The sequence below is a fragment of the Odontesthes bonariensis genome, chromosome 17 (assembly GCF_027942865.1).
Source record: "Odontesthes bonariensis isolate fOdoBon6 chromosome 17, fOdoBon6.hap1, whole genome shotgun sequence".
Lineage (NCBI taxonomy): Eukaryota > Metazoa > Chordata > Actinopteri > Atheriniformes > Atherinopsidae > Odontesthes > Odontesthes bonariensis.
This window is the reverse complement of record NC_134522.1, coordinates 362,765-376,610: the sequence shown is the minus strand read 5'-3', so window position 1 is coordinate 376,610 and position 13,846 is coordinate 362,765. Positions and strand designations below refer to the sequence as shown.

Here is a 13,846-nt window from a genome sequence, read left to right as displayed (position 1 = left end):
TTGAAAAAAATTATGCAGCTAGAATGAGTTTTAATATTACGATTGGCCTGTCTCCTATGCCCTTCGGGGGTCTGAGTTGGAAAAACTGCGCTATGTAACTTTGCTGGAGCGGCCCGGGAGCTGAGCGGAAGTACTTCGACTTGCTTTCTGGCACACCTACCGCAAAAACAAATAGACCCCTCTCACGCTCCCAGGTACATTTGATTACTCTTACCTTCTCGGTCGACATAGCTTGCACCTTCTGACTCCTCGCCGGTTCGTCAACAAACGTGAAACGTGAAAGCGAAAGGGTGTTGTATTTACGACAGTGTAACCGTACATTACCTCCAAGCCTGTAGGGGGAGCTCCAGAGTGGGCTTTTTGAGAAGTTACATTGTATTGCTTTAAAAAAAGTTAAAGTTAGTAGGAGTAGTGGGAGTAGTATGCCGTTTCTAACACAGCCGATGTCTGGTTGTTTTCCGTTTGCTTATTTGTGAACAGATGTTAAAACTAACGAGGGTCCCTCGGACCACCATATCGGACACATATCCGTAATATGGTGATCATAAGAGAGGCTGCAGAGGTTCTACTGAAGAAGGCCCAGTCAGCAGGGCAATTTTATTTTATAGAGCACAATTCGTACACAAGGTAAATCAAAGTGTTTCACAGCAATAAAATCATTTAAAAAAAAATAAATAAATAAATAAATAAAAAATAAAAAAAACATTAAAAATAATCATTAATAATTCATTTAAAAGTGAAGAGTGCAGATAAAATACTTTCAGGTGTCACATGCACAGCTAAACAGAACTGTGCATGTGATTTAAACATGGTCAGAGCTGAGGCCAGTCGCACATCTGCTGAAAGGCTGTTCCAGATGTTAGGAGCATCACACTGAAACACTGTTCCAGATGTTAGGAGCATCACACTAAAACACTGTTCCAGATGTTAGGAGCATCACACTGAAACACTGTTCCAGATGTTAGGAGCATCAAACTGAAACACTGTTCCAGATGTTAGGAGCATCAAACTGAAACACTGTTCCAGATGTTAGGAGCATCAAACTGAAACACTGTTCCAGATGTTAGGAGTATCAAACTGAAACTCTGTTCCAGATGTTAGGAGCATCAAACTGAAACTCTGTTCCAGATGTTAGGAGCATGAAACTGAAACGCTGTTCCAGATGTTAGGAGCATCAAACTGAAACTCTGTTCCAGATGTTAGGAGCATCAAACTGAAACACTGTTCCAGATGTTAGGAGCATCAAACTGAAACTCTGTTCCAGATGTTAGGAGCATGAAACTGAAACACTGTTCCAGATGTTAGGAGCATCAAACTGAAACACTGTTCCAGATGTTAGGAGCATCAAACTGAAACTCTGTTCCAGATGTTAGGAGCATCAAACTGAATCTGTTCCAGATGTTAGGAGCATCAAACTGAAACACTGTTCCAGATGTTAGGAGCATCACACTGAAACTCTGTTCCAGATGTTAGGAGCATCAAACTGAAACACTGTTCCAGATGTTAGGAGCATCAAACTGAAACTCTGTTCCAGATGTTAGGAGCATGAAACTGAAACACTGTTCCAGATGTTAGGAGCATCAAACTGAAACTCTGTTCCAGATGTTAGGAGCATCAAACTGAAACACTGTTCCAGATGTTAGGAGCATCAAACTGAAACTCTTTTCCAGATGTTAGGAGCATCAAACTGAAACTCTGTTCCAGATGTTAGGAGCATCAAACTGAATCTGTTCCAGATGTTAGGAGCATCAAACTGAAACTCTGTTCCAGATGTTAGGAGCATCAAACTGAAACTCTGTTCCAGATGTTAGGAGCATCAAACTGAAACTCTGTTCCAGATGTTAGGAGCATCAAACTGAAACACTGTTCCAGATGTTAGGAGCATCAAACTGAAACTGTTCCAGATGTTAGGAGCATCAAACTGAAACACTGTTCCAGATGTTAGGAGCATCAAACTGAAACACTGTTCCAGATGTTAGGAGCATCAAACTGAAACTCTGTTCCAGATGTTAGGAGCATCAAACTGAAACTCTGTTCCAGATGTTAGGAGCATCAAACTGAAACACTGTTCCAGATGTTAGGAGCATCACACTGAAACACTGTTCCAGATGTTAGGAGCATCAAACTGAAACACTGTTCCAGATGTTAGGAGCATCAAACTGAAACTCTGTTCCAGATGTTAGGAGCATCAAACTGAAACTCTGTTCCAGATGTTAGGAGCATCAAACTGAAACACTGTTCCAGATGTTAGGAGCATCAAACTGAAACTCTGTTCCAGATGTTAGGAGCATCAAACTGAAACTCTGTTCCAGATGTTAGGAGCATCAAACTGAAACTCTGTTCCAGATGTTAGGAGCATGAAACTGAAACACTGTTCCAGATGTTAGGAGCATCAAACTGAAACTCTGTTCCAGATGTTAGGAGCATCAAACTGAAACTCTGTTCCAGATGTTAGGAGCATGAAACTGAAACACTGTTCCAGATGTTAGGAGCATCAAACTGAAACACTGTTCCAGATGTTAGGAGCATCACACTGAAACACTGTTCCAGATGTTAGGAGCATCACACTGAAACACTGTTCCAGATGTTAGGAGCATCACACTGAAACTCTGTTCCAGATGTTAGGGGCATCAAACTGAAACACTGTTCCAGATGTTAGTGGCATCACACTGAAACACTGTTCCAGATGTTAGGAGCATCAAACTGAAACACTGTTCCAGATGTTAGTGGCATCACACTGAAACACTGTTCCAGATGTTAGGAGCATCAAACTGAAACACTGTTCCAGATGTTAGGAGTATCAAACTGAAACACTGTTCCAGATGTTAGGAGCATCAAACTGAAACACTGTTCCAGATGTTAGGGGCATCAAACTGAAACACTGTTCCAGATGTTAGGAGCATGAAACTGAAACTCTGTTCCAGATGTTAGGAGCATCAAACTGAAACACTGTTCCAGATGTTAGGAGCATCACACTGAAACTCTGTTCCAGATGTTAGGAGCATGAAACTGAAACTCTGTTCCAGATGTTAGGAGCATCACACTGAAACTCTGTTCCAGATGTTAGGAGCATCAAACTGAAACACTGTTCCAGATGTTAGGAGCATCAAACTGAAACTGTTCCAGATGTTAGGAGCATCAAACTGAAACACTGTTCCAGATGTTAGGAGCATCAAACTGAAACACTGTTCCAGATGTTAGGAGCATCAAACTGAAACTCTGTTCCAGATGTTAGGAGCATCAAACTGAAACTCTGTTCCAGATGTTAGGAGCATGAAACTGAAACTCTGTTCCAGATGTTAGGAGCATCAAACTGAAACTCTGTTCCAGATGTTAGGAGCATCAAACTGAAACACTGTTCCAGATGTTAGGAGCATCAAACTGAAACTGTTCCAGATGTTAGGAGCATCAAACTGAAACACTGTTCCAGATGTTAGGAGCATCAAACTGAAACACTGTTCCAGATGTTAGGAGCATCAAACTGAAACTCTGTTCCAGATGTTAGGAGCATCAAACTGAAACTCTGTTCCAGATGTTAGGAGCATCAAACTGAAACACTGTTCCAGATGTTAGGAGCATCACACTGAAACACTGTTCCAGATGTTAGGAGCATCAAACTGAAACACTGTTCCAGATGTTAGGAGCATCAAACTGAAACTCTGTTCCAGATGTTAGGAGCATCAAACTGAAACTCTGTTCCAGATGTTAGGAGCATCAAACTGAAACACTGTTCCAGATGTTAGGAGCATCAAACTGAAACTCTGTTCCAGATGTTAGGAGCATCAAACTGAAACTCTGTTCCAGATGTTAGGAGCATCAAACTGAAACTCTGTTCCAGATGTTAGGAGCATGAAACTGAAACACTGTTCCAGATGTTAGGAGCATCAAACTGAAACTCTGTTCCAGATGTTAGGAGCATCAAACTGAAACTCTGTTCCAGATGTTAGGAGCATGAAACTGAAACACTGTTCCAGATGTTAGGAGCATCAAACTGAAACACTGTTCCAGATGTTAGGAGCATCACACTGAAACACTGTTCCAGATGTTAGGAGCATCACACTGAAACACTGTTCCAGATGTTAGGAGCATCACACTGAAACTCTGTTCCAGATGTTAGGGGCATCAAACTGAAACACTGTTCCAGATGTTAGTGGCATCACACTGAAACACTGTTCCAGATGTTAGGAGCATCAAACTGAAACACTGTTCCAGATGTTAGTGGCATCACACTGAAACACTGTTCCAGATGTTAGGAGCATCAAACTGAAACACTGTTCCAGATGTTAGGAGTATCAAACTGAAACACTGTTCCAGATGTTAGGAGCATCAAACTGAAACACTGTTCCAGATGTTAGGGGCATCAAACTGAAACACTGTTCCAGATGTTAGGAGCATGAAACTGAAACTCTGTTCCAGATGTTAGGAGCATCAAACTGAAACACTGTTCCAGATGTTAGGAGCATCACACTGAAACTCTGTTCCAGATGTTAGGAGCATGAAACTGAAACTCTGTTCCAGATGTTAGGAGCATCACACTGAAACTCTGTTCCAGATGTTAGGAGCATCAAACTGAAACACTGTTCCAGATGTTAGGAGCATCAAACTGAAACACTGTTCCAGATGTTAGGAGCATCAAACTGAAAGGCTGTTCCAGATGTTAGGAGCATCAAACTGAAACACTGTTCCAGATGTTAGGAGCATCAAACTGAAACTCTGTTCCAGATGTTAGGAGCATCACACTGAAACTCTGTTCCAGATGTTAGGAGCATCAAACTGAAACACTGTTCCAGATGTTAGGAGCATCAAACTGAAACACTGTTCCAGATGTTAGGAGCATCACACTGAAACTCTGTTCCAGATGTTAGGAGCATGAAACTGAAACTCTGTTCCAGATGTTAGGAGCATCACACTGAAACTCTGTTCCAGATGTTAGGAGCATCACACTGAAACTCTGTTCCAGATGTTAGGAGCATCAAACTGAAACTGTTCCAGATGTTAGGAGCATCAAACTGAAAATCTGTTCCAGATGTTAGGAGCATCACACTGAAAATCTGTTCCAGATGTTAGGAGCATCACACTGAAACTCTGTTCCAGATGTTAGGAGCATCAAACTGAAACACTGTTCCAGATGTTAGGAGCATCAAACTGAAAGGCTGTTCCAGATGTTAGGAGCATCACACTGAAACTCTGTTCCAGATGTTAGGAGCATCACACTGAAACTCTGTTCCAGATGTTAGGAGCATCAAACTGAAACTCTGTTCCAGATGTTAGGAGCATCAAACTGAAACACTGTTCCAGATGTTAGGAGCATCAAACTGAAAGGCTGTTCCAGATGTTAGGAGCATCAAACTGAAACTCTGTTCCAGATGTTAGGAGCATGAAACTGAAACACTGTTCCAGATGTTAGGAGCATCAAACTGAAAATCTGTTCCAGATGTTAGGAGCATCACACTGAAACACTGTTCCAGATGTTAGGAGCATCAAACTGAAAGGCTGTTCCAGATGTTAGGAGCATCACACTGAAACTCTGTTCCAGATGTTAGGAGCATGAAACTGAAACTCTGTTCCAGATGTTAGGAGCATGAAACTGAAACACTGTTCCAGATGTTAGGAGCATCAAATTGAAAATCTGTTCCAGATGTTAGGAGCATCACACTGAAACACTGTTCCAGATGTTAGGAGCATCAAACTGAAACACTGTTCCAGATGTTAGGAGCATCAAACTGAAAGGCTGTTCCAGATGTTAGGAGCATCACACTGAAACTCTGTTCCAGATGTTAGGAGCATCAAACTGAAACTCTGTTCCAGATGTTAGGAGCATCAAACTGAAACACTGTTCCAGATGTTAGGAGCATCAAACTGAAACTCTGTTCCAGATGTTAGGAGCATCAAACTGAAACTCTGTTCCAGATGTTAGGAGCATGAAACTGAAACTCTGTTCCAGATGTTAGGAGCATCAAACTGAAACTCTGTTCCAGATGTTAGGAGCATCAAACTGAAACACTGTTCCAGATGTTAGGAGCATCAAACTGAAACTCTGTTCCAGATGTTAGGAGCATCACACTGAAACTCTGTTCCAGATGTTAGGAGCATCAAACTGAAACACTGTTCCAGATGTTAGGAGCATGAAACTGAAACACTGTTCCAGATGTTAGGAGCATCAAACTGAAACTCTGTTCCAGATGTTAGGAGCATCAAACTGAAACTCTGTTCCAGATGTTAGGAGCATGAAACTGAAACTCTGTTCCAGATGTTAGGAGCATGAAACTGAATCGCGGCCTCACCTTGTTCAGTCCTGACTCACATCGCTGCGTTCCTCCGGGGCAGCGCAGCTCGCTGCTTAACTTCTGAACACCGGGAGAGTCGTTGGATCTTTATCCAGTCTTTGGAGGGCAGAGGAGGAGGAGGAGGAGGAGGAGGAGGAGGAGGAGGAGGAAGATGTTGAACAGGTATAAAAGCCTTCAGAGCCTGAGCAGCATGAATGCTGTATTGATTGAGAGAGGAGTTTAGAGTCCTGAGAAGCCTCCTCACTCCCACACAGAAGTACCCTTAATTTCTGCTAACAAACGGAGCTAAAAGTGAGGCTGACGGTCAGAGTGCAGCTGCTTTTTTTGGCCATAAATTGGATCGATGGCAGCCTGAAGCAGCCTCGCGCTGCATCGATCGCAGAGAGGAAACACCTCAAAGTTTTCTGAGAGCAGGAAGGCTGCAGCGTTCAGAGGACACAGAGGGTTATATCAGGCCTGTGTTCACTGCAGATGGAGCTTCTGTTCACCAGAGGCTTTGTGTTTGGACCTGAGAGCCCAGCCTGAAACAGTTTATATTCAGTCAGTCGAGCTTCTGCAGCAGCAAACATTCAGATTATTTATGGAGTTCACTCGTAGCAGCATCAGAAGGGCATCAAACAGAGAGAAGAAGCATCTCCTTCAACATTTAAAGTCTCTCATTTCGCTGTGTTGTTGGATTAAGATGAATATCTGTGATTCCTGCTCATAAACTTCCTGAATCCACGTAAAGACTGAGCAAGAGGAGGAATAATAAAGTGAACTTTATCTTTCTACTGCATACTACATACTACAGACTACATACTACATACTGCAGCATACTACATACTACATAATACACACTACATACTGCAGACTACATACTGCATAATACACACTACATACTGCATAATACATACTGCAGCATACTACATACTACATAATACACACTACATACAACATACTGCAGACTACATACTGCATACTACATACTACAGCATACTACATACTACATAATACACACTACATACTGCAGACTACATACTACATAATACACACTACATACTGCAGACTACATACTACATAATACACACTACATACAACATACTGCAGACTACATACTACATACTGCATACTACATACTTGTCAGGTTTGGGTGTGAAGGGAAGGACACGGATGCAGACTTTTTTGAAAGGAAAACTGGATTTATTTACAAAAATAACAAAAAGCCGGATTCAAAAAACAAAACGTGACAAAATAAACAAAGGTCTCAACATGGCATAAATAAATAAATACTTAACTTGGCAAAATCGACGTGGAACATGGATAACAAGACGGGTGAGACATGTAGGGCACAAAACAAAGGCAAAGATCCGACACACTGAGAGGGGAGACTGGAAACTAAATAGGGAGTGAGAGTGATTGGAGAGTGAGTGCAGCTGAGGGAAAAAACACAGGTGAAGTGAGTGAAACTAATGAACTGGTAAGTGAAGGGAAACTAAAACATGGCAAAACTAAAAACTAAACATGGACTAAGAACCAAAAACATGACCTAAAACATGAAACTTAAAACATGAGTCCATGGGCGTGACAATACTGCATACTACATACTAATACTGCATACTACATACTGCATACTGCATACTATATACTAATACTGCATACTACATACTGCATACTGTATACTATATACTAATACTGCATACTACATACTGCATACTACATACTAATACTGCATACTACATACTAATACTGCATACTACATACTAATACTGCATACTACATACTGCATACTATATACTAATACTGCATATTACATACTTCCATACTGCATACTATATAATACATACTGCATACTACATACTACATAATACATACTGGATACTACATACTGCATACTATATAATACATACTGCATTCTACATACTACATACTGCATACTATATAATACATACTGCATACCACATACTACATACTGCATAATACATACTATATAATACATACTGCATACCACATACTACATACTGCATAATACATACTATATAATACATACTGCATACTACATACTGCATACCACATACTGCATAATACATACTATATAATACATACTGCATACCACATACTACATACTACATACTGCATACTATATAATACATACTGCATACCACATACTACATACTGCATAATACATACTATATAATACATACTGCATACTACATACTGCATACCACATACTGCATACTACATAATACATACTGCATACTACATACTGCATAATACATACTTGTCAGGTTTGGGTGTGAAGGGAAGGACACGGATGCAGACTTTTTTGAAACGAAAACTGGATTTATTTACAAAAAAAACAACGTGGAACATGGATAACAAGACGGGTGAGACATGTAGGGCACGAAACAAAGGCAAAGATCCGACACACTGAGAGGGGAGACTGGAAACTAAATAGGGAGTGAGAGTGATTGGAGAGTGAGTGCAGCTGAGGGAAAAAACACAGGTGAAGTGAGTGAAACTAATGAACTGGTAAGTGAAGGGAAACTAAAACATGGCAAAACTAAAAACTAAACATGGACTAAGAACCAAAAACATGACCTAAAACATGAAACTTAAAACATGAGTCCATGGGCGTGACAATACTGCATACTACATACTAATACTGCATACTACATACTGCATACTACATACTAATACAGTGGAAACCGCTTATAGTGGTCACGGATATAGTAATCAACCGCTTATATGGATCAAAAGGCTTGGGACGGAATCATTTCTATACAAATGCTGTTTAAATAATTCGTTTATAGTGATCAAGAAATCCGCTTATAATGTTCATTTTTGGCCATTTTATGAATGTAAACATGTGCAAAAATAATTTTAAAACTACGTGTAGCTATTTTATTTTTTACTTCCTTGATTCCTTTCTGGACGTCTGCTTCTGCCTTGCTAGCCAACGTAGCGAGTTGACACCGGGCAGCAAGCGCGCGAATCATGGCTGGAAAAAGGAAGTCATGGAGAAGCATGTGTCCGAGGATGGGTGCTGGAGAGCGGATTGAATGCGCGTGTGACCGCTGGAAGCTCCAGGCTGGTTCTTGTAAGATGGGAAGCCGGTGTTCATTCGATTTCTCCTACTTGTCGAGAATTGCTACTTTGTGGTTTTGCGCATGCGCCGAGCCGATTTTCTAAGTTTCGTTTTCACGCCAAGTAGCACAAATCGACAGAACACCGGCACGGAGGAGCATAGATCCGAGCAGGGGTGCTGAAAGGCGGATTGAATTCAAACTTTATTTTCTGACTTGTAAGAAAAAAAATGCACCGGCGGCACAGCAGAGAATAAGTTACGTACTGTATTTGAGTTAGCCTACAGTATGTCTGCGCACTGCGCAGTACTGTAATTAAACTTGCATGATAATAAAATTCAGTAAATGCTGAAGCTATACGTTTCATTTAATTGTTCTCATTGAAAAACGATACAAATGGCATTTAGATGATATTCTCCATAAAAAATAAGTGAAATACCTGTACTGTAATACAACTTCGGTTTTAGTAATCAACCGCTTATAGTGTTCAAATTGGCTCTGGACCAACGTGATCACTATAAGCGGTTTCCACTGTACTGCATACTACATACTGCATACTACATACTTCCATACTGCATACTACATACTGCATACTACATACTGCATGCTGCATATTCCATACTCCATACTACATACTGCATACTACATACTGCATGCTGCATACTACATACTGCATACTGCATACTACATACTGCATGCTGCATACTACACACTACATACTCCATACTGCATACTACGTACTGCATTCAGGCCGAACCTCATAAAGGAGAGTCCCCAACATCGTGAAGCCTTAAAGGGACAGTTCGCCTCTTTTGACATGAAGCTGTATGACATCCCATATGGTTATTCAATACATCTTGTGATGCAAGATCTTGGACACATCATCAGTGATAGTACCTGGGGTCACAGGGGGTTTCGGGTCTTTCAACTTCAGACCCCCTCACCCAGGCGACCCGACCGGGAGTGATCAGTTCCCGGCCTGTGTCCAAGAAGCGCTCTTCCACGCCTTGTCCCTCTGAATCCACAGCCATCGTGACGCTTTCTCAGCGGCCTCTGTAGCAGAGCGGATGGCTTTCCTCTTACGTGCCCCTGTGATGCCTAGGAGACTGTAGGCCCTGCAGAGTGACTTCCCTGCAAAGCCCCTTCCCCCGACCTCAATGGGCAGGCACCTTGCTCTCCACCCCCTGTTGCGGCAGTCCTCCACCAGCTCAGCGTATTTCTCTCTCTTCCTCCCACTGGCTTCCTCCATCCTCTCCTCCCAGGGCACCGTCAGCTCCAGCATGATGACCTGCTTGGAGGACTCTGATTGCAGCACAATGTCTGGTCTCAGGCGTGTCTCTATGATGTTCTCAGGGAACTTGAGCTGTTTTCCCAAATCCACCCTCAGCTGCCAGTCCCTTGCTGTTCCCAGGATTCCTGCTTGGGCCTTTGGCTGGGGAGGAGGCTTTTCCCCAGCCTTCACGAATGGTATCCTGAGCCTCAGTGGTTGTAAGTGCTTGCTGTGGTCAATGGCACAGTGGATGGACTCAGCAACTGCCTTCAGCACCTGGTCGTGGTGCCAACGATAGCGCCCATCTCCAAGTGCCTTAGGACAGCTGCTGAGGATGTGCTCCAGTGTTCCTCTTCCCTGGCACAAGGTACATGATGGAGCTTCAACCTTACCCCAAAGGAAGAGGTTTGACGGGCTGGGCAGGACGTCGTAAACAGACTGGATGAGGAATTTTATGCGGAGTGGTTCTGCCTTCCACAACTCCGACCATGAGATTTTCCTGTCCATGGCTTCCTCCCATCTGGTCCACGCGCCCTGCTGCTTCAGCCCCACCCACTGGCTTGCACGCTGATCTTCGACTCCAGCACGCACCTCGAGTTGGACCCGGTCCCGCCTTTCCTTGCCCCTGAGCCTGCTAAGGTGGGTTGTTGGTATGGTTCCCAGTCCCGCCCGGCCAATAGCCACGGATCCTACAAGCTCTTTGTGGAACAACCGAGCTTCTGCCTGGTTCACTGCCTCCTGCGCCCTCCACTTTCTGCCTGTCCTCACCTCAATCGCAGCTTGAGCAACCTTTGGGTCCTTCGATTCCCTGTATTGGAGAACCTCCCTTGCCCTGGCTACCATGAACTCCTCTGCAAGGCCTTTGATTGGTAGGGTCAGCTTGTTGTTGTTGCCGTAGAGGGCGATGCTGCTGAGACTCCGAGGGAGCCCCAGCCAGCGTCGGAGGTGGCTGCTGACCCTCCGCTCAAACCCTTCCACGGTGGACATGGGGAATTCGTAAACCAGCAATGGCCACAGTATCCTGGGCAGGATGCCATGCTGGTACACCCATGCCTTGAACTTCCCCGGGAGACCAGATTTGTCTACCGCAGTTAGCCAGCCGTCCAGTTGTTCATTGGTAGCCCTGATGGAAGCTGTATCTTTCAGGGAGCAGTCGAAGATCTTCCCCAGGCTTTTCACAGGCTTCTCCGTGACTGATGGGATCTGAGAGCCTCCTAGGAAGAAGCTGAACCGGTCGGTCACTTTCCCTCCCTTTAGGACTAGAGACCTGGATTTCTCCGGCTTGAAGCGCATGCGGGCCCAGGTGGTAAGCTTCTCCAAGCCCTGGAGGATCCATCTGCATCCTGGTACTGACGTTGTTGTTACTGTCAGATCGTTCATAAATGCTCTAATGGGGGGCTGACGGATCCCGGACTTGGTTATGGGCCCTCTGCACTCCGGCTCGGCAGACTTGACCAGCATGTTCATGGCCAAGGCAAAGAGAATCACTGAAATGGTACATCCAGTGATTATCCCTTTCTCTAGCCGGTGGCGCTCTGATGAAACTGCACCAGAAGAGAATCTCAGGTAAAAGCTGTTATAATAGTCCATGATTAAGGCCTTGATTTTACAAGGGACATGGTGCCTCACCAATGCCACCTCCACCAGCTTATGGGGTATAGAGCCGTATGCATTAGCTAGGTCCAGCCAAAGCACAGATAGGTTCCCTTTCCCCTCTCGGCCCTCTCTTATCAGCTGTGTCACCACTCCACTGTGCTCCAGGCACCCCGGTACCCCTGGGATCCCACCCTTTTGTACTGAAGTGTCGATGTACTGATTCCGAAGTAGGTAGTCTGACAGCCGGTGGGAAAGGATACTGAAAAATATCTTCCCCTCGACATTGAGCAGCGAGATGGTCCTAAACTGCTCTATGGTAGTAGAACTCTCTTCCTTCGGAACCCACACTCCTTCTGCAGATCTCCATTGGTGGGCGACAGTCCCTCTCCTCCAGATTGCCTTTAGGATTTTCCACAGACGGCTCAGGAGCTTGGGGCACCTCTTGTACACCAGGTAGGGTACTCCATTGGGTCCAGGTGCTGAGTTGTTCCTTGCAGCCTTGACCACAGACTGAATTTCTTTCCAGATGGGGGCTTTGGTGTTGAGCTCACAGGCTGGCTCCGGTGGCTTGATCAGGTCTCTGCATTCACCTAGGTCCTCCTCCCTCACTGCATCGCTGTGTGTTTCGTGGAGGTATGAGTCTACCTCCTCTTTTGCGCAGGTTAGATGGCCACTGCGCTTCTGGCCTAGCAGTTGTTTGGTGAACCCAAAGGGATTAGCTAGGAATGCAGCGCGTCTTTTAGCCCTTTCCTTCGCCCGTTTCCTATGCCACTCTGCTCTTCTGAGGGTTAGCAACTTCTTCCTCAGGACACAGCGAATTTCTGCTAGCCCCGGCTTCAGGTCCTCACTTGCCCTTTTGAACTGGCTCTTCAGGTCCCTGAGTTCCCGTCGCAGCTGTGAGATCTTCTCTGCCCTCCGGTTCTTGGAGTAAGGGTTTGCTGCAGCACGCTTGTCAACTGTTCCAAACCTTTCAGTGGCGATGCTGATGACCATGGTGGCCATTACTTGGAGTTTCCTGTCTGCCCCTCCTCTCATTGTGGCTTCCAGGATACCGTCCAAATCGTCATCAAGCTTCTGCCACTCACTCGCTTTACTGGCAGGAGGCCACTTGACCCGCTTTTGGTGTTGTGGAATGTCTGGAGCTAGGGCTTCCCGAGCATGGAGGTTCTGGGCGCTGTGGGTTGACTCCTGGCTCGGATCCTCCTGCGTCTCACCAAGGTCCTCTGGAGTCTGTAGGGGCCCGTGGGGCTCGACCCCCACTGGCTCCTCCTGCGGCTCGCAGAGGCTGTTCCTTGTGCGCTGCTCTGGTTGCTCTCTCACCAAACATCCCATCTTGGTCTGGTGGATCTTCAAACCCCACGGGTTTTTGCAGCTCTTGCCGCATATGCACGTTGTATTCGTTGTCGGTTGTCCGTTTGCATGGGTCGTTGCCTGGTTGTCCGTCCGGTTGGGGTGCTCATTCTCCCCCCCTCTCGGGCTCCCCTGGGGGTATGTTCCTTTAAGACGTTTCGTAGCTGAGTAGGGTTTCTTCCTCTCGGAAGATGCAGGGCGGGTTGCTGGCCCTTCCTGCCCCAGTTGCCGTCTTTCCGTGCTGTCCGCTGTCTCTCCAAGCCGTCACCACTCTATTC

General features: G+C 44.8%; 1 protein-coding gene across 1 annotated transcript; it reads right to left on the bottom strand.

The window, feature by feature from the left end:
* Nucleotides 1-10,319: 10,319 nt before the first annotated feature.
* On the bottom strand, nt 10,320-13,565 carry LOC142366833 (uncharacterized). The gene has a single exon (XM_075448818.1). It carries the CDS (start codon nt 13,548-13,550, stop codon nt 10,320-10,322), a length of 3,231 nt encoding a protein of 1,076 aa, XP_075304933.1. The 5' UTR covers nt 13,551-13,565.
* Between the last annotated feature and the right edge of the window lie 281 nt (nt 13,566-13,846).